Consider the following 25,052-nt stretch of genomic DNA (forward strand, 5'->3'; position numbering starts at 1 on the left):
CTCACCCACACAACATAGTTTTTAGACATGTAACCCCCCACCCGGACTCTTCCAACACAGGCAACCCCAATAAAAATATCATTTTTAAGGTAGAACTTGGCAACGACTCTCATTGAGAACTTTAAAGTAATAGTTCACCCCATAGTTCAGTTTATCTATCATTAAAATGGCCTCTTTGGCCGGCCTTGACCAAAGAAGGCCAAAGTTCCCAGACCTTCAGTTTGAAGGTGAAAATGTTGCCGTCAGATAACCTCCCCCCTGTGTTCCATGATATAAAAAGTTCAGGCTTGTCTCAGATTTAAACTGCTGACTTTCAAAACTACAAGAAGTATGTTCTAAGAGTTTCAGCCTTAAAGCACATCATTTTTCAATCAAAGCAGTAGAACCTCCTCTGACCACTGAGAATGTTGCTGTCAGATTAGGTTCCCCAGTGTTCAGTGAGAAAAGAAAGAAGGCCTCAAACTAATGACCTGCACATCCCAAACCCAAAGCACTAACCCCTAGACCAGCTGGACTATTGGGTGTGGCTGTTTGAACTTGAATCCCATCAATGCTAAATGCTTCAAACTGTTGCAGGGGAACGGTATCTGATAGCTGATAATTTTGCTAGCACAGGGGGAACGGTATCTGACATCTATGAATTTATATATCCGAATTGAATTGAACAAAGAAATATAGAAAATAAACCACATCATGCCAACATACAATTAGCTCTCAAATAATATTCAATCGGTTTTTTAAATACTGTACTTCCTGCCATCCTCATCAAACTTGCTGCGTAAGCTCCACCCACTCAGAGTAGCGGAGAAACTTCACGAGTAGTGTGGCGTAGATCTCGCCTTTGTGATTTTCTTTTTTTCCTTTGGACTTATGAGAACATGCCACGCAAAAAGCCTTTCAGTAACAAACAGAAGAAAAAGCAGCTGCAGGTGAAACGCGGGAAGAAGAGAGGTAAGTGATTCTAGGTGTTATGTTAGCCTAACGTTAGCTGAGCTGAGTTAGCGCTCTCTACGCGCTGAACACGTCTCGTGTTTTTATGTAGCTAACGTAACGTGACTCGCTTTCTTTTACATTTTTGTTGTGTGATAACGTAACTGCACTTTTAACCCGATATTAACCGTCACACGTTTAGCTAACGTGACGTATGCAGCTTATAACGTAAGTTATTGTAGTCACATGTGTGCAGCCAAATTTCACACACAGCTGACAGTGCGACTTGTCATTTGAGGGGAAAAACAAGCATGGACACATGCGTGCACGTGTTTTTATGTGTTAACTGTCATATAAACAGCTTTGTCTCATTTCAGTGAGATAATGCTGAACTAAATGACTGAAAACCTAGCTGTTTTGCGGCTCGCGTTGTGCTGAAGTTGGCGCTTGTGTTATTGGGTATTAAAGTGCGCAGCGTGAAGTTACTTAACACAACAACAAAGGAGTCAATACGCACGACGCAGACTGAATTAAACGTCGACAGCGGGTCCAAATAGAGTAAAAGCCCTACAATGATATTGTAAATGAAAGAAAAAAACATCTAGGAATAATGAGTGATCATATTTAATATATGTTCAATAAACGTTCTTTGAATCTTCTATGTGTCTACAGGAGAAACTGGTTCAAGTCACTCCAGCAGGAATGGTAGTGTGGAGAGAGGCAGAGACAGGCAGTCAGACGCATCAGACAGCGAGACGACAGACATCAAGATGATAAACCACCAGCCTGGCACCAGCGATGGGCAATATGACCCCAACAAGTGAGTCGGGGCGGGTGAAAAAGTCAGTTTAGTGTTGCCTTGTTAAATTAACATGAATTCTTTTATTTCTGGCAGGCGTGCGTCATCTTGTTTGTTAATATTATAATGGGCTGTTTTTAGATATCATTTGCACTTTGAGAAGGAGAGCAAAGAGGAGGTGGAGAGGAGGAAGAAAATAGCAATGCAGAAAATCCTAAAGCCCGTGCCGGAGAGGGAACTAGAGATTGACATAAACAACATCTACCCGGAGGACAAAGGTATTTGGGGAGCTGGGAATGCATTGTAATGCGCAATTATAAAGTTATACTTGTATGTATATGTTAAAAGGAACAATACTAGGTTTTTAAGAGGATCTTTGGACAGAAATGCAATATAATATACAAAACTACTTCTTCGGGGGTGTAAAATGACCTTACAAAATGAACCGTTATGTTTCTAATACCTTAGAATAAGTGGTTTATATCTACATACAGAGCGGCACTACATGCATTGAATTCGCCACCATGTTTTGTACAGCAGCCCTAAACGGACAAACAACTCTACAATGCGCGTTTCCTCTCTAGTGGTGAAACAGATCGCGGATGATCCCTGTTCCGTATGGATTGTACTCTACGGTTCTGAACGCATGTGAACCACGAATTGAATGTACGTTTATTCATCATTGAGTAAGAAAGTAAAACGCGCTCTCTCTCCAGTATCTGGACGAGTACAATATTAGAGTGGTTCCAGATAAACAATGAGGCTAAAAAAACTGCTCCGTCACAAAGATAATATTAGAACAAAAACAACAACATATCTTGGTTCTAACAAACAGAAAAAACAATGTTACTCACATACTTATCCGAATGCAAATCTATATTACAACGCTAGTGGCCACTGTAAATCAAAAACTGCGCCTTTAAATTTGAGGAAATAATTTTACATTAATTAGTCAGGATATTACTTTTTGTCAGAGAATATAAAAGTCTCTAAAAAGCCCTCTACCAAGAATCCTAGTTAAACAACTAGCTTCAGTTGTTGGGAAATCACTATCGCTTAAGTCACATGTTCTTGCTTTCAGAAACATGTGAATCAACTTTATTTATTTAACTCTCATTGTTTTTAACCACAGGCCTCAATTTCCCACGACGGCCCTCATGGCATTATGATATGCAGAGAGAGGCGCTGCTGCGGAAAGAGGAGAAATCATTTCAGGAGTATCTGCAGGCTCTTTACTCCAAGAACCCCCGTGGTACCCTCAGCCACTTTGAGCACAATCTGGAGGTGAGGCATGTTCCTTTAGAGAAGACGGAGATGATATACTTACGAACAAAATAATCATCATCACAGCTGAAATTGGATTGTTGAGCACAGTTTTGGCCACAAATTCTTCATATTGCACTTTCTCTTCTCGAAACTGTTACACTTGATCATGTTGCTTTGTTTACATCTAAAGCAGTAGGAATAAGGAGCAGGGCTTTAGTAAGTTATTATTCAGCTTAATTTAAGTAGGGTTTTGAACTTTATGAGCCATCAGACACAGCTGAAAATAATTTGTAAAAAAAGCTAAAATGTTGAAATTCTTTGACCTAAAAACTCTCAGAAAAAATATTATTTGGCTTTTGTGAGCCAAATAAGAGGGCTTATTTGAAAGAATTTGAAGGATTACGAATGTGTCATTCAGAGAGCATGTATAGTACTATATATACAAATGAGTATATACATATACATATTAATATAAACAGAAAAAGAGCAAAGTATATTGAAATTCTCAGTGAGAGTGACAGGATCCTGTCATATAGTGTAAATTTGTGCATGTTGTGTCAGTGTCAGTTTTTGTGTTCACAGTGTTTTGTTCTGTTATGCTGGTTGTTCTTTTGCTTGACATATCTCGCAGCTAGGTTTGAGCTTTTTGAGTTTTCTCCCAGTATGAATGAAATCTTGTTCTTTTGTTGAAACTGGTTTAAGACTTTGTGGAAGTTTGTAAACTGGGGGAAGAATTTTTCTATGATGTGTGTATAGTTTGGACATGAGATTAAAAAGTGCAGCTCTGTTTCCACTAGATTCTGTGTGCAGTGTGGACACAGTCGCTCTTCTCTCTATGTCTTTCTGTGTTTACCCGTCTCTACAGTGAGCTTGCGATCACTGTCTGTACATGCTCAAGACTTCACTTAGTTTAGCGTCTGATAGACTTTTGAGGTATTCTGCCAGTTTATATTCTCTGTTTAATGACAGATAGCATTCCAATTTCCTTTGCTGAGCTGTTGCTTCTGTCCATTGATTGAGATATCTTTCTTTTTGTGTTTTGTGTCTATTTGTTTTTATAATCTCTCTCTCTCTTTCTCTCTCTCAGACATGGAGGCAGCTGTGGAGAGTAATGGAGATGTCTGATGTCATTCTGCTCATAGTGGACATAAGACACCCAGTGAGTGTGACTGTAACGTCTGTTAAAACTTTTAGCAGCCTTCAAAAGAGCATCAAAATTGTATAGCTATCACTCTAAACAGGAGAAGTCTCAAATTGTACAAACTGAAGTGAACCACCCTTAAACTACCACTAGGTGGTGACAGAGATTGTATCTAATATGTAGTTATGACAAATGATAAAGTTTCAGATTTGTATGTGTTAAAAAGGATGGAGGTGTAGTATGGGTAGCAGCAGTCGTAGATTTGTTGCATGTTGTTCAGGAGTCATATACATGTTTTTATTATTAATGATGTGTAACAAGGGCTGGCATTACTGACATTCAGTACATTCAAACTATATCCCTCATTCTGTAGGTACTACAGTTTTCTCCTGCTCTGTACCACTACTTCACAGACGAGTTAAAGAAACACATCATTCTAGTTCTCAATAAAGTGGACTTGTGCCCTCCCCCCCTAGTGTTGGCATGGAAACACTACCTGACCAAACAGTTCCCCAACCTGCACTGTATCTGCTTTACCTCACACCCAGGACAACCCTACAGCACCAGTGAGGGAGTCTGTTCCTATTCGGCCGTTTTCTGTAACGTGGTTGGATTCTGTTTGTTTCTTATTCTTTGTTGTTTGCTGTGTGTAGTTCTACAGAAGAAGAGAATGAGAAAGAACGCTGGATGGAGCAAGGCAGGAGGACCAATCCACATCCTGAGGGCATGTCAGGAGATCACAGCAGGAAGAGGTGACATGCAACCTCCTCCAAAAGGCTTTCCTCAAAATTATTACCTTGCACTAAATAACATACAGTGCAGAATGCAATCTCTGTGTGAAAGTGCATCATGGTCTTATGCACTTTTTCAATCAAAAAAGGAAATGTGGCACGTTTGACACTTTTTTTCCTATGTAGAAGATGGGGAGGATGTGAAAAGTGCGTTAGAAACATAGTTGCCCTTAACTGGACAATAGCAAAATATGTCTTGATACACTGTATATTTCAGAGTAAAAATGCATAGTGAGTAACTAAGGAGTGATGATTGTTGTTTTCAGTGGATTTAAGTAGCTGGGAGAAAAAGATCCAGAAGGATGCTGTTGCCATGGGAACTGATGGGGATCACACTGTGGATGGGTTGGAATCCGTGTTGGTGGAGCATCATAGTGACGTTGCCATGGAAATGAACAGCCCTACACAAGAACTTTATAAAGATGGGGTTCTCACAATAGGCTGCATAGGTAAAACTGCGTTTGGCAGACACATTTATAAACGGCCACTTATAGTGCAATCAAGCTAAACAAAGTTTTCTTGAGATTCCTTTAGTTTGCTGTTCTGTGTAATGCATGTTCTATGTAATGCTGTTCGTAATGCATGACAGATTGTGTCAATATATTAAGGGAATTATCTCCCTAACGTGCAGGACTAAAAATAACTTGTTTTTAATTTTTCATAAAGGTTTTCCTAATGTAGGCAAATCTTCTGTGCTGAACAGTCTGGTTGGACGGAAGGTCGTGAGTGTATCTCGGACCCCCGGCCACACAAAATATTTTCAAACTTACTACCTCACCCCTACTGTTAAACTATGTGACTGTCCTGGACTTGTTTTCCCCTCCCAAGTGGACAAGCAACTACAGGTAAAAACGGCACATGATGAATGATACTTCATTATTTATGGAAGCTAAATAACTCTTTTAATGTGTGTATGATTTTCCAAAATCAGATCCTGTCTGGTATATATCCAGTGTCCCAGCTGCAGGAGCCTTATAGTACTGTAGGATACCTGTGTGAACGGGTCAACTGCCTCTCCTTATTGAAACTGACACATCAAGACCCGAGCCCCAAAACACTACACAACCCTGATATACAGGAATGGACCGCATGGGACATATGTGAAGGTTTACTAGTCTGGCATTATTCGTTTTAGCTTTACTCTAAAACTATCAGCACAGTAAATTCTCTGAGAAATAGTTTTTAAATTCATCATCTTTAAATTGTCACTTATACATTTATTAAATGTACTTTAAACTTTTACTATCGGACTTTACATTTTTTTATTAAAGGAACATGACTTCATTTTTATTCAGTGTTGTGTGCACATGTATTTAAAAGTTTTCTTTCACAGCATGGGCTCAGAGGAGAGGGTATAAGACTGCTAAGGCGGCCCGCAATGATGTCTATCGAGCAGCCAACAGTCTCCTGCGGTTAGCCAACGATGGGCGACTCTGTCTCTGCATGCGACCACCAGGATATTCTCAAAGCAAAGGTCTGGAGTCAAGTCACCACCGATTTGTTTTAGGCCACCACTCTTCAGTCTGATACCCTGTCAGGATTTGATATGTTATTTCCTTCTCTTCAGATGAATGGGAATCCCACCCAGACTTGGCTGAGATCATCGCTCTGCAAGGAAGAAAGGATGAAGAGGAGGAGGGCAGGGAGAAGGAGGACGAGGACAGTGAGTCCAGCTCAGAGTTGGAGGAAGAGAATGATCGAGACGCTGATGACGATGAGGACGCTGATGGAGATGATGAAGATGATACTGTTAAAGCGGACAGGAGGGGTCTCACTCTTAATATGTTCAGTGTGCTGGGTGAGAATGAATGCGAGTGAGGGATAAGTTCTGTTTTATACTACATTCCTGTTCCCTTCCTTTACAATCTCTATCTATTACCCTGTAATCTCTTTATGACCATCTTATTTCAATTTGCAGTGTCAATCAAGTGACTTTATGATGTTTATTTTTTATATGACACTCCTTGCTCGCTTCTTCAGACCATCTTATAAACACACGAAAAATCTCTGTTCTTTACATAAATATGCCTTGTTTGTGCTGTAGTATAAAGCAGATTTTGTGTTGTGTTTCAACATTTCTTGTTTTTCAACATGCTTTCATTTATAATCATCAGAACGTTATAATGCTTCAACACATTTTCACTTCTGCATGCAGTCTGTTTTCCTTTCTGAGAGGGCACCCATTCAACCCGTGATTGTACAATCAGTGAAGCTAACTAAGCATTGAATATAACAATCAATGATTTATTAGTAATTTCAGCTGTGATGCCAAAGGTCAGGTGAGATCAAAAGGAATTGAAAGGGTTTGACCTCTGACTAAGTTTCAATAAGAAGGCATTGCAAAATGAATTTTAACCTCATTCTCAGCACAGCAAACGTCTGCATGCAGGGCAGAACCAGCTCTCTTGATCAAAGAGAGAGAGAGAGAGAGTTATTTAGATAAATAGAATTTATGGAAACTAAAAGCACTTTCTAAGCAGGAGCGAGCAACAAGAAAACTTTATTTTTCGAGCAGATTTATTTATAAGGTGGGATATGAAGTGAGGTTTTTGTTTGGACTTGCAGTGGGAGTGAATTTGTGCCACAAAATGTTTTAGACTATGCAATGTTTAAAAAGATATCTTAAGAGCGGATACATTTGTTCCAGTTTCTAGACAGGTGACGTTGTATTACACATTTCACATACACTAACATTGATGTGATTTGGGGGACATGCATGTCCTTGGACTTAAGGTGCACCGTAAAGAATGAAACTGAAGGACTGGAGTAAGATAATTTATGCACTTTTGCTGTAGGACTCAAGGGTGCTGGTTTCAGCTATTCAGCTTCCAGTCCTACATGCCCCTGTGGAGGGATTTCATTTGGTCGCGTTTCTGTTTGTGTGGGTGTGAATCATCCTTTCTTTTTTGAGAAGTTATTAAACATGACAGAAGCCCTCTGCAATAAAAATGAACTCTGATGAACCCCTGGCTTTTGCTATTGTTATTTTGGCACAAAAGGTCAGCACAATAAGACACTATAATGGAATTGGTGTAATGTACTACCCATAGTCACATGAGCATGAAAGAGATGGATACAATTTTGTGTGTGTGTGTGTGTTGCATCCTTACTTTTATATTTGTTAATAGTTTAACTTTTACTAGGCCAACAGACTTTGTACTTTGCATTAGATCAACTATTGTGATTCATAATGGACCATTTTTAAACTTAAACTTTTTTTTGTGTGTGTACGTTCATAACACTGTACTTTGTATTATATTAGCTTTGCATCAAATTACAAAAAATTGTTAACTCTAATCCGATGGTGTTGCTTATACAGCATCCATGGAAATCATGGGAAATTTGACATCATTCTCTCTTTTTACTGACGTTATCAAACTCTGTTTTTTCATTTTGTTGAAAGTAGTGAAAACACTATCATTGAGTTTTCTCTTGTGATTTGAGCAAATGAGAATGCAAGAAAATGTATTTGTGGTGTTCACTGCTAAATAAGTTTACCAAACTTTGACGTCTTCTGAAACCCGGAAATGAGAAAAAGGTCCATTGTTTATCAGTTGAAGCTTTAAAGAGACAATGAAGCATTTCAATAAAACACAAATCAAGTTAATATCAGACCATTCAGAAGGATTACATCATAATCCATTTCTAATTAAACTGGGGAAACTATAAAACAGATTTTTTGTTTGGAGTGGGAGAGACATGAATCACACTTTGCTCTTAATATCCAACACAAATAATCATTCTCCGCTGTAAAGCAGACAAACAACTCTCTAATTTGCTGGAGTTTGTGTAAAACTATTTGGCTGATAATAACCCCTGACAACTTCCATGCAACTCTCATATTTCACTCAACCGTGAGCTCATAAATTATCCAAATAAAATTATTTTGTCCCCAACAGCAGTCATTGGTCATGCTAGTTCTGCACATATGTGTTACATTAGTGTGAAGCAGCATGCTAATCACATGACGTGCATAACTAGTCTGCAACACTCTTTAAACCAGAAAAAAAGCTTATTTAGTCCTAATGAACCGGTCTGGCTTTACAAAAGCAAATGAATGAGTCTTATTATCTGCGTCTGAGACACAGTCTGGTTTCTTATCTATGTCACCATAACAATAAACTAACCACAGGTCGAATAGAGGATTATTTAGAAATCCAGAACTGTATCTCCAATCTGGTCTTGTTTGACATTTGAGCTGGTAGACTCACACCGAAGGCAAGATGAGGTGACTCACATTTAGACAAGCAGTAACATGATGGGGTTACTTCATCCATTGGGGCTTCTGGTTGATTAATTATCTCTTACAGAAAAATAAAGTTTTGTGATTGTGAAGAATGGATGAGTTTGTTTTAAAAGGAAGGGCACAGTTGGCATTTTGTATACTTGACAATCTGTATCACCCTAGGAATGCAGAAGGAACTCAGCGGGTAATAACACTGACACAGAAGATCTTAGGAATGTCACTATCGTCTAACAGCTTCACAATATTGATGATTCTAGTGATCTTTAACGGCATGAATAATTCTTTTTATGGGGGCCTAAAGTCACTTCAGTCTAGTTTCTATCTAAAATATAAAAAAGGTATTCATCTTAGATTTTTCTGATTTAATTATAACAATTTTATAAAATAAATTCGGTCATCATTACTCACACTCAAGTTTTTCCAATCTGTATAAATGTCTTTGTTCTGATGAACACGCAGAAATATATTTGGAAGATATAAGGAAGAAACCGTTCTTGGACACCATTCTGATTCTAATTACAATTGTAGTTAAAAAAAATAGAATATCTTAGTATTTTGTATGTTGTCATGTTGATATATATTTCTAGTGTTTATTGCATATTTGTAAAGGGTTTTTTCCTTGATTTATTTCAGGAAACCCAATGCATCAGGAATCCTTCCACACACACACATCAATGTAATTTATGACTGGGCAGTTGTTTGTAGTCTGCTTCCGAGTTGAGTGCTGGGGTGGCAATAGAGTGTATTAAGTGACCAGTTTTCTGCCTGAATCTAAACTGTGTTTTCATTAGTGCAATAATGATGGCAAACAACAGAAATTACATTATATATTATCGTTAAACAGCATTGCGTTAACATTTAGGCATTTAGCAGATATATCTCAAGGCAAAAACACAATAAGTGCTCTCACAGTTACAATGGTTCATAAAGTGCCAGGTTGTTCCCTATAGGGAGAGATGAGGATGTATAGTATCACCAGAAGACATAGGCCATAAAGATGGTTCATGTAGGTTACATCATATAGATCTTATACAGATATTGTCTGATGTACAGTTTGTAATGTTTATGCTGTAACTGTGATATAAAAATAATTGGGTTTACATTTGCGTGTGTGTGGACTTGGTTTTTATGTTAGTGGGGACCTAAACCTGAATGCACACCGACTCAGCGGGACCCGTGTCACTGTGGGGTCCAAAATTGAGGTCCCAACAGGCACAAAAGCTTTTAAATGGTAAAGAACAATAATTTAAAAAAAAAACTAAAAATGCCCAAAGTTTTCTACGATCTTTAGGTTTAAGGGATGGGTAAGGGGATAAACTATACAGTTTGTGCAGTATACAACTAATTATGACTATGGACTGTCCCCACGGAATTAAAAAACAAACATGTTTGTGTGTGTGTGTGTGTGTGTGTGTGTGTGTGTGTGTGTGTGCATGTGTGTTTTGGTGGGTGGTGTGACTGTTTGCCCACCATGTTTGTTGAAGTGTATGTGTCAATAGATATTTTTAGCTTGGGCTCTCACTGCAATGCAATGACACTCATTCCCAAAATCCCAGCACCCCCACTCCACTCACTCTCACTGTGGATAAAGCAGGCAGAGACACGGTGTGAGAGAGAGACAGCAGTGCAGTTATGCCGTTACACAGACAGTCTATGCAGAATTAGACCCTCACTGCTCTGTATCCATGGAGAGAGTTTGCCGATAGGACCTTTGATGGGCTGTTGAAATGCACCTTCCTGATCGTCACGCCGCAACTCAACCACTATTATCACCAGCCACTACACAGACAGAGAATTACAGTAATTTGCACAAAATGAAGTTCTGGTGTGATGTGGAAAGGAAGGGAGGGGAAGTGGGAGTGAATGAGGCAGGCAGATGGAAAGACAGAACCTATAATTAGAAGAGACAATGAGGCTTTAACAAGAGAACTAATGAATTAGGCCAAAGACTTCCCAAAACCACTGCTGTGGGGATGTCACAAAAGATTAACACGTATATTCATGGTTTGAAAGAGAATTGTGGAAGAGAGGAAGTGCAACAGTTGTAAGTCTCTCCCTTTTTTTTTTCTTTGACTTTTTATCATTCCTCTTTTTATGGGTTATGGTTTTAGATGAGGAAATGGGATGACCAGAGGAGTGTAGGGGTGGGACATTACATGCTCTGCATAGTCCTTGTGATTCATAATGCATGTTAAACCAGACAGAGAAACACCTAACCTAACCATATGGCGGAGAGAGAAAGAGAGAGAGGTAGACACAAATGTAATTAGCGTCTGCAAAAGAAAACCATGGTCACACTTGTGCATCTGTTGGAATCTGCCAGAGAGATCTCCTTTAGAAACAAGACGGACATCAACCATCAAAACATTTTTTTACAATTACAAGATTACAAAAATGTTTCAATATATTACAGTATATATTACTATATAGTTAAGATATAGTCAGAGTATCACATTGAAGGGTCGCCTCCAGGCAGTCTGGGTCTGCATCACTGCTCTCTTCTTCTGACTGAAATAATGGTTTGACAGACTTAGATCTATGAGAGCAGTTAAGCATCAAGCAGAGCTGTCTATAAAGTATGTGAGGTGACTGATATGATATCAGAAATTGAGCAGCAGAGTTTGCGGATAATGTACAGCAGGGTGCGTTTTACTTCCTTATACCCAAAATAGAGATCAGAGTACTGACACCCTTCCTGACCCCCACCCAGACACTCGCTTGCGGCTGCAACCTGACCCTGTAACCTTTGACACCTTCACCTCTGTCAAAAGTTTCTACAGAGTAACTTAAAATGGTTAGTATATTCTAATGTGCTATAATATGTCTACAAAATAGTCATATTTAGCACCTAATGAACTGTCTGTATAAATCCCACCTTGATGTGAACTCTCAAACAACCAAACCACCTTTACAGTTATTATTTAAAGCATATAAGTTGTCATGCACACAGAATAATGAGAATATTTGGCTTATGTAAGCATGCACCTGACTGACATCTTTGACCATTTCGATTTTAGTCTAGTAAAGTCTTTCCGTTTCATTGATTTACTTTTATGAATGTGATAAAACCTGGGGGATTCTCTCTCTGTCCTTGTCATTATCTTTCAACTTCACACAAACACACACACACACACAGTCAAAAGTCTCAAATTCCTTTGAACCTCAGACACCAAATGTGACTGATCTCATTTCACAAAACAACTCCCTCTCGCTCTGTCTCTCTCTCTCTCTCACACACACACACACACACACACGCGCGCACACACACACACACACGCACACACACTCCTTTCCTGTATCATCCCTGTCATTTTCCACTCTTATGACACTTTAGAGAAGCTATCAACCCTGGACCTCTGAGATGGCCGACCATATTGAAAGAGGACACCGCAGAGGGCAGAACAGAGACTATCCTGGCATTCTTCAAGTGTGTGTGTGTCTATGTGTGTGTGAGAGAGGTGAGATGGGGGAGGATCTATGTGTGTGACATTGAGAGCTCGTTGGTAACTGAGGGACCGCGAGAGATGCAGAATGAGGGATCGAGAGAGATGGACAGATTATGTGCTTTAGTATGGGAATGAGTGGAATGCAACTTTCTGTCGCTTCCCCACATTCTGCAGGCCCGACATTGTGAGAGTGAACAGCTGTGTGTGAGTGTGGGGGGGTTACATGCTTATGTGTTGTTTTCTGCTTCCTGTTTCCCCTTCGAGAATCAGCATTTATTTACATAAATCTGCATACATTTATAATTTAATTAAAATGTGGCTAAAAACTCGCTAGTGCTGCCTGCCATTTTTCTTTATTACAACCTGCTTTATTACAAAAATGTTATACAGGCATATACATTATTACAAGGCATTTTGGAGACAGAGATTATGTTTGTAGTTCAATTATGACATTTTTGGGGATGATAAACAACAGCATTTCAATAGCAGTCGGCAACACAGCACCACAAATAAAATGGATTGTGCAGAAGCAGCAGTTTGGGAAACGTGTCCAAAAGTGGTTGTTAGTAAGATTATCTCATAATTATCCATCCCCATCCCTGGTTTATATATATTATATTTTATGTATATATATATAAGACAGAGAGAGCGAGAGATAGAGAGAAAGAAAGAGTGAGAGAGAGAGAGAGAGAGAGAGAGAGAGAGAAGAAGAAGAAGAAATAAAAGTGGGACTTCAGCTGTGGAAGAGATCTGTTTAAAAATAGTCATTCGCATTAAGCGTAACAGAGGGCCTTATCTTCAGGAAGAGAATGAAAGAGAGAGTGAGGAGTGGGGCAAAGCAAGTAGTGAAAACAAATGAAACAATGTGCGAAGGTCATTGGAACATTACTGGGATTGGAGGTTGTCTGGGCAACACACAAAGCTAGGCCAGCAAGAAAGAGGTAAAAAGAAAGTGGGGGAGTAAAAGAAATGCAAAGAAGCGATCAGCTTGCCATGAGTCTGTTAAGCCTGGGGAAAAGGACTTATTTATAACAGAGTAGAGAAATCATAGATCCTTTTCCCTGTGGCATTCAGGTAAAATGAGCTGTGCCCAAGGACAAACCTTCAGCCGTTTATTGCGATGTGGTGAAATGGCTTTCACAGTATTTATTGTCATTATAAAACATGACAGATTTGTAGCAAGAGTTGTAACATCCCGACTTTCTGCAATTAAATTAAAACATGAGTAAATGTATCTTAACTTTACTAAGCACACAAGTGCAGATATCAAATCAGTCCTTAAAAGAAACAAAACAAAATGGGAAGGGGAGGAAAGTATGAAGTGTTGGATTTAAGATTTGAATCCTTAACCATTAAAAGTTTGTGTGCATGTGTGTGTTCAAAAGCTAGTTAATCATAGCAAACTCAAAACAGGTCATGCATCATTGTTCTTTTCGAGCAAAAAGTACAAAAGAGCAAGCTGAGAAAACTTCTGCTTTACAAAACAAAGTTCCAGGTCACAAAGGTTTCTAACAGGCCTCTTCTCTCCTTCGTTTGTCCCTGAACAAACCTCTCCCCCAGTTTCATGCCTGAGGTATTAAATGTTATTTTTCTCTTTTAATGTAAAATGTGCTCTTTAGCTCTCACTTTCCCTGGACTTCTCTGTGCAAATTCTTCGGTGCCATAAAAAGCAATAACTTTGCACAAGCACACACACACACACATAGTCATGCTCATACACGACGCCCGCGGTCATTGCGCTTTGAAAGACAATATTAACATGCCAGGTAGAGTTCTGTCTTTCTCAGTCCCCTCTAACCTCAGTGTTGCTGAAGGACTGCCAACAAAATAAGTTTCCAATTTCCCTTCTCCTTCCAGTATAGATGGGCAAGTAGCAACACATAGCTGTGGAATAGCTCTCTGTTGACTCCCCCACCCACATCTACCTGTCCTATTTAGCTTTAATAACGCTTTCACTCACCCGTGTTTGCATTTGAAGTGCATGTGCAGAATACTTAGTGTTTAAATGAAGCACAGAAAGCCATTAAGACACTTTTCTCCAGCCTTCCTTCTTATTTAAACGCATTGCTTTGAGAGTTTGGGGTTTAGTCTGTTAACAGTAGTGTTTATGGTCTTGCCTGAGGACGTAATGGTATATTGCTTCAGTCATTCTCTGTAATAATGCAATCTTTTAACACACCACAAAGGGAACAGTCTCGAGACACACCTATGGAGTATTTGCATGAACTCGCGTATCTGTGGAGAAATGTCAAAAAAACTTTTATTAGACAAACTCGAAAGAATATCCGACTAGCATTCGAAAGGGTTAACCAGGGAAATCCTGTTGTTTCCTTTCCAGCGATATTAAATTTCATATTCCCCAAATCTCTCCGTTCCCGTAACGCTGGTCGCGCAGAGGTGCGCATCAGGTATCATTTACAGCCGCGCGGCCAGGTCACGGGTTTCTTTACTCGCTCCGGATTGGGCAATCGCCTCATGTAATATTCAAGCAGGCACCTGATCCAGGCCAGCCATTGGCTGCATCTAGTGCAGTTATGTAAATGAGCACCTGGTAGTGTTTTCTAGCCCTGAGGGGAGAGAAAGGGTCTGAGCGCTTATGAGCGCACGCTGAGGGAAGCAGTGATTAGGAAATAAACACGTCTTTTTCGTAATTTGCGCTCATTTTGCTTCATAACAAAGTAGAATCCAGTTCCACCCCATGATCGACAGTGGGACGTACAATTCGCCTCCTTTCAAAAACTTTCTATCGGCTTGACTCGGTTTATTCATTGGCACGGAGTCGTTCAGACGTACTGGAGTATCAGACTTTTATTACAAAAAACAGCGTTAACAACTCGGAATAAAAACGGATCCCGTTACAAATCTGACATCGTCGACACTTCAAAACTTTGCCAGATCTCCAGGTAAGTGATTAGAAAATGCCTATTGTTCTACAGTTTATATAACGTTACATTAAGTTGTATATTATTTAATGCAGGCTGTCAGACGTCACTTTTTGCGCGTGAGTTCTCGGATTGTGATTGTCCGTGTTGTTTTGACAGCTGCGTCCCTGTAACAATAACTTTATGTTCAGCTCTTTTGAATAATGCTGAAATGTGTCGGTGCGCGAGTAAACTTTGCGTTTCTGTCTCGTGCATGGCGGCCAGAAGTCTCGGTGTGTGTCAGGAGGTTTGGAAGTCTGCCACGATACCGGGAACGCGCTCTGAATGCACTGTTGCGTGTTAGTGGTGTTTATTTGTGTAGTCATGGTTAGGTTGTTAATCACAGTCGTTTGCTTAGCTTAACCGGGTCCTGTTTATAAAACCAGAAAAGCATATTTAATGGCAATTTATTCATACAAAAATCGATGTAGGGTTGTCGTGGGTCAGCCTGGTGGTATATTTACCCCTTTGAGGCACTAGCAATACGCTTAAATGATTATTTCCGGGCTTTTTTATATAGGCTCCTGCTGTCTGACTTACAAATTTGATAGGTCTGCCACATCAGGCTCTCTTTAACAACCACTCGAGAGTATCGTGTTTGTATTTAGTGTGGGAATGTCGCGTCTAGTTGATGTTAACCGATTGTACCTTCAGGACAATCCCTGCGGCTCAAAAGCAATTCGTCTTCAGTTTCCATACTGGTGACTAGCCTTTAATAAAACTACAAATTTGTCCAGTTGTGACGCCCAGAAGGTTGCCGTAATTAACCTTCGACCTTTAACGCGAGAGGTGACCCCAACCAGCGAGAGACCCAATGGACGGACGGATCCTTTAGCGTCGCGAGATTTAAATCGTGTCACTAGAGACCACGAGCTAGCAAACACAATGCAAGATTAATAAATATTAACTCATTGGATTGATGTTGTTGCCAAATGTATCCATGGAACCAATATTGTTTGTTATTGGCAAACCAACATACAATGGTTTGTTAATATTTTCTGGTTTAATCTGGTCTCACTGTCTGGCCAAACTGGCACTCAGGTGGTTTAGCTGGTCAACAAGTTATATACCATCTGAAAATGTCTTCAAACCCTTCGAAAATAAGCCATAAGATGAGTCTGACTGGGCTTGGAAACCAACAAAGACCAGCAAACAAGCACAGGCTGGTTTACAGCGTTTCTTTCCCTGCTGGGTTGTGAACCAACATGTAAGAGCTATCAAATGGTGGAACTATAGATTTTGTAACGTGCGTTTCTCCGTATAGGTTTCAGGATTCTCTGAAGGGGCGAAAACAAAATGCACAGTTTGCACAAAGGCATTCTCTGCTGTGAAGAGATGCAAAAAAATGCACCATGTAGGTGAAAATTCACCCCCCCCCTGTTTCTGTCTCCTCTCTACTGTTCTCAAGATGGTTTTAGAGACTTCTGTATAAAGACAATGAAAGGCGCAGCAAGATCTGTGCGGTGTCATCACATGAGGGGACCAAAGTTCCACGTGTGGTGCAGAGGAATAATGTCTTGTAGGCAAGCACACATTGAGCAAGCATCACAGAGGGGGTCAAATGCATTGATTTGAGCAGTATGGGCGTTATTATGAGTTTGTTTGCTATTGTGTTTGGAGAACTCAGCGCTGGGCCATTATCTCCGGGAGGCTAGGCTTTACTTTGAGTTCAAGGATTATAAATCACTTTTCTTTGTTTTACCTCCCTTTCTCTCCCATGAGACATTCCCTTGGCCTCATGTATGGATCTTTTCTGTTTAAGTTGGTAATGGGTTGTTTTCCACAGGTGCTGTTTTGTTTTCATGCTCATATCTCTGTAAACAGTCTGAGCTCCTTGGCTAGCATGTGGTGTGTAATGATAGAGAGATTGAAGGGGAATTGAAAGAGAGGGAGAGACGGGAGAGAACTAACATCAGACAACATCTATTAAATTGGTTTTGGACACACCCCATCTCTCTCGTTTTCTCTCTCTCTCTTTTTCCCTTTTTTACAGCTTCTCTCTCTCTCTTCCCCATTTTACAGCTGCAATTCATCCTCCAGAGCAATCTGTCTTACTTCATATAATATTTGTTTTGTCTCCTGTGTTCAATCACTTTCTACCTCTTTGCTCTACCAGCTTCAGTTTTTGCTGTCGTAGTACTGTCATAGGTTGTACTGTAGCTGAACAGAATAGATGTTGTTTACAGTTTATAATTGGACTTGGTCATTTACAGATGTGCCTTTTTTTAGCATTTTGAGCAGAATATGGAAAATGGAACTTTCAGCAAATAATTCGGTTCACACACAACGCAACAGTGCATAGTTAAGATCTTAACTTATCCTTGCGGAGCAATATGATACTCTCAAACACACAATACACAAAGCATTGACAGCGCATTTGATATGTAAATGTGTAAAATAAATTTTGATGAAATGTATTAGAGCAGTGTCCATTTAAAATAAGCAGGAATGGAGTGAATTAGATTCCTCAGTGACATCTTTTTTTGGTCATCGCATGTGATCCTTGCAGCACAAGTTGTTAATAAGATGTAACACCTATGTTTTTAAAGCAAACAGCATCAGCTGATCGGAAGTATCTTTAGCGATCAACTTCGTGATGAGTGCTGTTTTTTGCTCTGCCCGTCTAGCACTAAACTCGGTTGATCTGATCATGAAACTGGCCGATTGCCGCTGACCTCAAATGAATGTGTATCCTAGTGGTTGACCTATGATGAGCAATCTTAGCATGGCAGAGTTTGCATTGCACTACATGCATGAATTTTTTTGAAGGACGCCACACAGCTCATCGTCCCAAGTTACTGTTATGCCAAGAAAGTCTATAGTGTGCGTAGCCTTCGCAATGTAAGCAATTGTGGGACTTCTTCAATTGTCTTTTGACAGCTTTTAGGTGCGTTATTAGCAGCGCCACACTCTAGTTACATGAACGCGTCGCCACCATATCAACACAGAAAAAATAGGGAAGTGTTTATTTATTTATTTGATGTTCTTTAATTAAATCATCTAGTCAAATATTCGAAAACCGTAGAGAAACTGAAAATGCTCTTGGAGAGGTCTTTACATTTTTTTCGGTGGCTGTATTGTACACCTTTATTTTTCGCTACTTGTGTACCTTTGCTGTCATGTGTGGTGGTGCATTACTTTCTGCAAGTCTTCATGAATCATTCTTACATAAGGGTTCTGCTTTCATTAAAGACTTCCTTTATAAGGTAAGCAAAACATAACAGCCAACCTTAAACAAATTTACCGTCTCAACTACCATGAGATGAACAAATGAAACTCAAGTGTGTATTCAGAATGATTCACGCAGGGAGAAATGAAACATTACCTCACACAAAGTAGGCAGAGTGTTTAAAACAGAACAAGACTAATCGATAGCAAAGGTAGCTGTCAATGGCGTGAGTCTTTTATTTCTCTCACTAATGAGTATAAATATATTTGTTATATATATACCAATCTGACATCAATATATAATATACTACACCTATTATTAGACATATGTTTAACACAAACATTTTACAAAAGTGTATACACAAGTACTCTCACTTCAAAGCTGCTGGGCTCATTTATTTCTACAGTAATTACTTCTAGCTTCAAGCTAATGTCAACAATCTTTTGAACGTCGTTGGCAGGCGCGGATTAACGCACAGACTTGCCTAGGCTGCAGCCTAGGAGCCCCACCTGCATAGAGGCTTCTGATTGGCAAGATTTTAATTTTAATTTACTTCAGCAGGAACCAAAAAATAGAGTCTCATTGGCCCATATAAAATATAACAAAAAAAAGACATTTGGGTCACATCTGTCCAATCAGCTGCAGGTGAAATCATGTCAATTTTTTTCATTAACGTCACTGCTGTTGCTAGACTGCATAACGGCAAAATGTCTAAAAGAAAGTATAATAGTGGAGCACAAATACAAATTCAAAGGTTAAAAGAACAACGCAGCAGGAGGACTGGCTGCTCGCATTGGGTAACATCGGTGCTGCAGTCAAAACAGCTGCAGCGGGATCCTTAGCTGTTGCAGCAGTTAGCTCATCATATCATCTGTTATATTTAAGGGAGTTATTCCACAATAACACCCATATTAATGGCTTTGCTCTATACACATTTTATGTAATGCACAGTGGTTTGTGTGTCAATAAAGATCCACCGAGGAGTTTTGAGGTGCCGTTCAAATTTCGCGTATACTTGTATAAAACTGGAGCTTGCACTCTCCTGGTGTTTGCCATTGCAAAGTAACCAGGAATATAGAGGAAGAAAAGGTAGTATACTATCTGATGTGTGTGTATCCGAGTGCTATGTTCTGATGCCCCTAGCAGCGTTGGATTGTGTCTCAGCTGATTCTGTCGAACCCTGGTGCGTTTGCATTCATCTTACATCATCATTAACGAGCATGACACATGGTAGTAAACAGAAACAATATCTTGTATTCTTTATTTACTTGATGCAGCCCCTTAAAGGCTGCCACAGCGTCCTGCCCCAAGTTGAACATTATTCATCTCTGGGCTCTCGGTCGAACGCCGTCGCTGAGCGTGGAAAAAACGTATAGCGATTCGTTACCCTTCGAATTTTTCTACCCTCGTGTTGTGATTTGGTTGGGTAATTTAGGTGTAAGGGTTGGGGGAGGGGTTAGTCCTGTTTTGGATGGAGGTTGCAACATTTGACAGGGTAGCATAAATTGTCAGAATTTTTTAACATTAGAGATTTTTTATGCAAACCGTACTCCGTTTCAAATTAAAATTGCAAGCATGAAAGGCACCTGAAAGCCACCTAAGGGGGTTTTCACCCAAAGAGCAGCCTAGGGGCCCCTGACCACCTTAATCCACACCTGGTTGTTTGTGAAAACTGATAACCTTCAACATCAAAACTGCAGCTTGGTTTTTCTTTTGCCTGAATTTCGACAGGCAGACATTTGAGAGGAAAACGACACCTTGTTAGCTTTGACTTCTTATAAGTCTTTTTATTGTCTGTTGTTCTTCATAGTTATTAGTAATCCTCCGGGCATGAGGCTGACATTGCACCTAAACCCTCCTGCTTGTTTTGGCTTTCTTGCTTTTTGCAGTTCCCTGATATGCGCATGGATCAAACAATGAGTCTGGAGGCATCTCATGCACTCTGATACTAAGCTTCAAAGGGGTTTTTTGTGAAATGGCTCAGGTCTTGCTGGCTTGGTGTTATTCTGCGCATAAATCACTGCTGTTCTCAGCGCTGAGCTCTCCATTACTTTTTCTCATTTCTTCTTTTTGAAATGCGCTCTTTTCACCTCCTTTCACCTTTTCTGAATAATGCATGCATAAAGTTGAACATTTGCTAATCTTTGACCCTCTAGTAACCTTTCATTTCGCTCTTGAATGTCTAAAGACAAAGACTTGCATGACCTAGTAAACATCTCCAGTCGACCATCACACAGACTCTCAAACTCTTTTAGGGTTTAGTCTAATTAAACTCACACGGTGTTGCAAAACTATGATAGACATTTAGTGCTGTTCTAGTGGTGGTATTAATTTAAAGGAATCGTTCACACAATAATGAAAATTATTTGATTTACTTATTGAGTTTGACATGGGAAATTCCATGACCGTTCAACCTTAAGATCAAAAAAGGGTTTTCACCATACTGATAGGTCAGCTATCAATATTTGGTGGTTTTAATACCCATGTGAAGTCTCAAAGCACTTGTTGTGTTTTTACATTTACATTTATTAATTTGGCAGACGCTTTTATCCAAACAAGATATTTATTTATTTTTTGACAGAAAGACAGACAGTTTTTAAGCATAGTTTCCATAGTCAGGTAAGTGAATTGTCACATCCTTTTGGGTACATATTCCTCATTAATGGGCATATGAAAATTAAAATAAAGTAACTATTTTAAGTTCTATAATAAGCAATCCCTATTCCATTTGTTGGGTATTATTGCTTATGGTTTGTAGATTTTAATTCAAAGAAATACTACAAAGTGTGTCATCCTTTTTTGTCACATCCATAACTCATGTTTATTTCCAATTTTTTATCCACAGACCCATATTTTTCTGATATCTGGATTAATCAGGGGTTTAATATAATATAATATTGAGTATATTTGTAGTAAAAACATTATCTGAGAATTTATATGTCAGGCTTTGGCTGAAAATGTCACATCCATAACGCAAAAATTTGCCCTCATGTCAATCCAAACATTTATGTTCTTCTATACACTTTTGAAGATGTATATTTTAGTGGTCTTAAACAAAAATTGCATCATGTTTGAAATAACGTAATATATTCCTTTAAAACTCAAAATGAGCTCTCAGATCCTTAAAAAAACAATTTCATATTAATTTAAAGGTTCATGAAACCCCCATTTTCAGCTACAGTCTACCTCACTGTAGCAACTTAAATTGGCGTGAACGCTGTGAGAAGAATAGTGGGGGAGTGGACAGGGCACGACAGAAAGTGATCCGATTCCATATCTTTGAATATATTAGTCATTATACAAATCATACTTTCATGCCACAGCGGTATTACAGAAACAGTTCCCGCATTTGAAGGGATGGAAAAGTATTCGAGTCATGGTACGGCATTCCTGATGCAGACCACCTTCATGAGCGAGTCCAATAGTCCACCTGTCTCCTTTTCTAAAAGCTTTCCAACATTAAACGAGTTTTCCGAATTTCCTACTGTTCTGGCCTTACTCGCATCCCTGACGAGAGGTCTTTGAACCGGTGATCGGTCCGGCAGACTGGCACTCGAATGAGGCGACTAGCATTTGTTTGTTTGCGATTGGATGCCGCATGACCTCCTCCCCACCGAGAGCTCCTAATGGCCATCCCCGCTTTTTTCTGTGCACCACAATTTCAACAACTGTCATGTATTTATCACTTTCAGTGGATACCGCATAAAGTGTATTTCACATAAAATATACTTTTTTATATATAATTATAGGAATATGTATTTTTATAACTCCTGGTGGTCTGCTTTTTCTTCATTTATCCATCAGCTTACTATCATCAGATAGACACATACAAGGCACTATCATGAATAATTAGGATAAATTTGTCATTGGAAAAGAAAACGCAGTCTCACGAATAATTATAAGACACAGACGTGTCATCAATGTGTCGTACATCGCCACGTCACAACCAGATGAGGATTTTAAACCTGGAATGCAATTTTTTTTTAAATAAATTAAATTGTTTTCTATGATGTGCAACACAACAAACTCTGTTAACATCTCAACAATTTGTGTTTAGTGTTGTGACTCTTTAAATGTGATGGACTATAGCAATCAGTGAAATATAAGATTCACATGTGGTTGAATCTGACAAAACAAATTAATGTTTATATTATGTGTCCATTACTCTTAATGTATGACCAGGAAAGTGAAGACGATGATTTTCTTACTCTGGATTTGAGTGAATGGGAAAGTGGATTTGGTTTCCTGTATAAATTACCTGGATGTATTGTGGGATTTGTCAGTAATGAAGTGAGAGTTTTATAAGCAGAGGAGTTAAAGTAGACTGCAAAATGTACATGGCAGGTCAAATCCATAAAATGTCTGTTGGATGATGTAGATCAGGGTTAAATAACAACAGCTATGATCATCTGATAATGTGTTCCTTTACAGACAATTGTAGTAAAATCCCTTGTAAAGTGACTCAACCTTCCTGCCTTTATTCAGTTCATAAATTGCCTTACATTTTTTTCACTCTTCTCTTCATTCCGTTTTTCTCTGTGTCATTCGTCCTCTCTTTGCTCTCTGACTCCTCTTATGTTCATCTAATAAGCCATAGACATTTCCTCTTCCTGTTGGCCACACATTCTTCCCAAGTAAGCGGTCAACTCTGCCGGCTAGCCAAAAAAGTGCCTTGTTGGTGTGCCTGAGTCACACCCGCAAATGACACACAGCCGAGTCATGATTTACCGTAAAAACCGGGTGCCCGAGCCCTTCGTTCTTCATAAACACGGCTGCTCTCGGGCCAAATGCTTTGATCCGAAGAGTAATAGGTCATTTGGGCCTAAAGGAAAGGAAATCATCGATACAATAGAGCTGAGTGTGCTGTCCATTACTCACAGTCACCGCTGATTCTCATGCCAGCGTGAGCTCACGCTGTTTATGTGAATTTAAACAGGATGACTGGAAACTTTCATCTGCCTGGCATAGATCAGCGTGACTCATAACAGACTCACATATGTATAAAGAAGCGTATGGTGATCAGTTCTATCATACTAAATGAGCCGGAGACAGTTTTACTCCATTCGTGTAAAATAACAGGCATTGTGATGTTTATATTGTAAAATAACAAAAATGTTAGACAATGTTAAAATGCATAAAGCATGATTTTGAAGCTGCAAGCTATAACACTAGTGTTATGTAAATTGTGTTGAGAAAATTTTAATTTCTAGGAGCTATTGTTGTTGAGTGGTTATCACACACAGTTGAGGCATTAGTGCTGTGCCACACATACATGTGACCCAGGTTTTAATCCAGCCTTCAATGTAGCCTGATTCCTTTCCCCATTTCTCTCTTACTTTGAAGGAATTCAAGCCTTATGGATGTAACATTTGCAATCAAAACTTGAAATATTAATTTTGCATTAGTCACATTAGTTGCTTATTAGATGCCTATTTTTAGCATATTGGCTGTTTATTAGTACTTATAAATAGGGCTGGACAATATACCGGTTCATACCGAATACCGGTGTGTGTTTTTGTTATGAAATGACTTTTTAATATACTGCATTACCGGTGTATGTCGCTTAAACAACGTGCGGAACGCGGCGCAGCGCCACACTGTTTCCGTGGGGTCCCTTTTCACTGTTGCACTGTGACCGGCCATTCACACAGAATGCGTCTCTCTATGCCGCGACACTACTTTATCATCATTTTTCTATATAAATGCCCTAAACGGAGGCGTTTGGATTCCACGGAAAAAAGTTAATTTCAAGCCCTGTTCTCTATTTATTTGCTTAAATAAAATGTATGCAAGTTACCTTCGCATGCAATTGAGTCTAAACTTTGCAGTTACGATAGGGGATACTGTCACTTTCACCATGACTGTATAAAAGGTTATTTTAATTCATTCAACAGCACTATTTCTTCTCTCAATCAGTAGAAAATGTGGTGATAAAAAAAATAACGCCATGTATCGGAACACTGTAATGTAAATGTTTGGTCATACCACCCAGCCCTACATAAAGCACAAATTCAACATGACTATATTCCACTTCCCTAATCCTACCTAATACCTAAACCTAACAACTACCTTACTAACTATTGATAAGCAGCAAATTAGTAGTTAACTGAGGCAAAAGTCGCAGTTAATGGTTTATTAATACCGAGAATTGGACCTTAAAATAAAGTGTGACCTAAATTTCTTATTTGATTTTAGGGTGAAATAATAGCTTTTCTTCATGAGACTAACCTGTTCAGAAGTCATCAGAACCTTTTGTTTGTCTGGTTTATGTCAGTTTTGGCTCATGTGAACTGAAAACGCAGATGTAATCATCAAGACAAATGTCATAGGTGATGAAGTGTTG

General features: G+C 39.3%; 2 protein-coding genes across 5 annotated transcripts in view; both read left to right on the plus strand.

Moving 5' to 3' along the window:
* The first annotated feature begins 810 nt into the window (after positions 1-810).
* gnl1 (guanine nucleotide binding protein-like 1) lies at positions 811-7,890 on the plus strand. 2 transcript variants are annotated; one of them, XM_056761635.1, is made up of 12 exons: positions 811-951; positions 1,603-1,750; positions 1,871-2,007; positions 2,862-3,013; positions 4,083-4,154; positions 4,510-4,702; positions 4,790-4,888; positions 5,194-5,376; positions 5,594-5,772; positions 5,859-6,033; positions 6,261-6,401; positions 6,495-7,890. In XM_056761635.1, exons 1-12 carry the CDS (start codon positions 879-881, stop codon positions 6,743-6,745), a joined length of 1,803 nt encoding a protein of 600 aa, XP_056617613.1. In that variant the 5' UTR covers positions 811-878; the 3' UTR covers positions 6,746-7,890. The 2 variants fall into 2 exon arrangements, with proteins under 2 accessions (XP_056617613.1, XP_056617614.1); XM_056761636.1 differs by lacking the exon at positions 811-951 and having other exon boundaries at positions 1,613-1,750; positions 1,826-2,007.
* A 7,313-nt stretch (positions 7,891-15,203) lies between these two features.
* The window catches only part of ddr1 (discoidin domain receptor tyrosine kinase 1), a 30,593-nt gene continuing 20,744 nt past the window's right edge, over positions 15,204-25,052 (plus strand). For all 3 annotated transcript variants that reach the window (XM_056761767.1, XM_056761769.1, XM_056761768.1), the window contains exon 1: positions 15,204-15,522. The gene's annotated coding sequence lies outside the window, so the exon portion shown is untranslated. The remainder of the gene's footprint in view (positions 15,523-25,052) is intronic.

The sequence above is a fragment of the Triplophysa dalaica genome, chromosome 12 (genome assembly GCF_015846415.1).
Source record: "Triplophysa dalaica isolate WHDGS20190420 chromosome 12, ASM1584641v1, whole genome shotgun sequence".
Lineage (NCBI taxonomy): Eukaryota > Metazoa > Chordata > Actinopteri > Cypriniformes > Nemacheilidae > Triplophysa > Triplophysa dalaica.

What these genes read in the sequence shown, in the direction of transcription:
- gnl1 (XM_056761635.1), top strand. Translation starts at nt 879, where the DNA reads ATGCCACGCAAAAAGCCTTTCAGTAACAAACAGAAGAAAAAGCAGCTG. An exon ending in TCTCACAATAGGCTGCATAG is followed by an intron (nt 5,377 to 5,593) that starts GTAAAACTGCGT and finishes TTTTTCATAAAG; the next exon opens with GTTTTCCTAATGTAGGCAAA. An exon ending in CGCATGGGACATATGTGAAG is followed by an intron (nt 6,034 to 6,260) that starts GTTTACTAGTCT and finishes TTTCTTTCACAG; the next exon opens with CATGGGCTCAGAGGAGAGGG.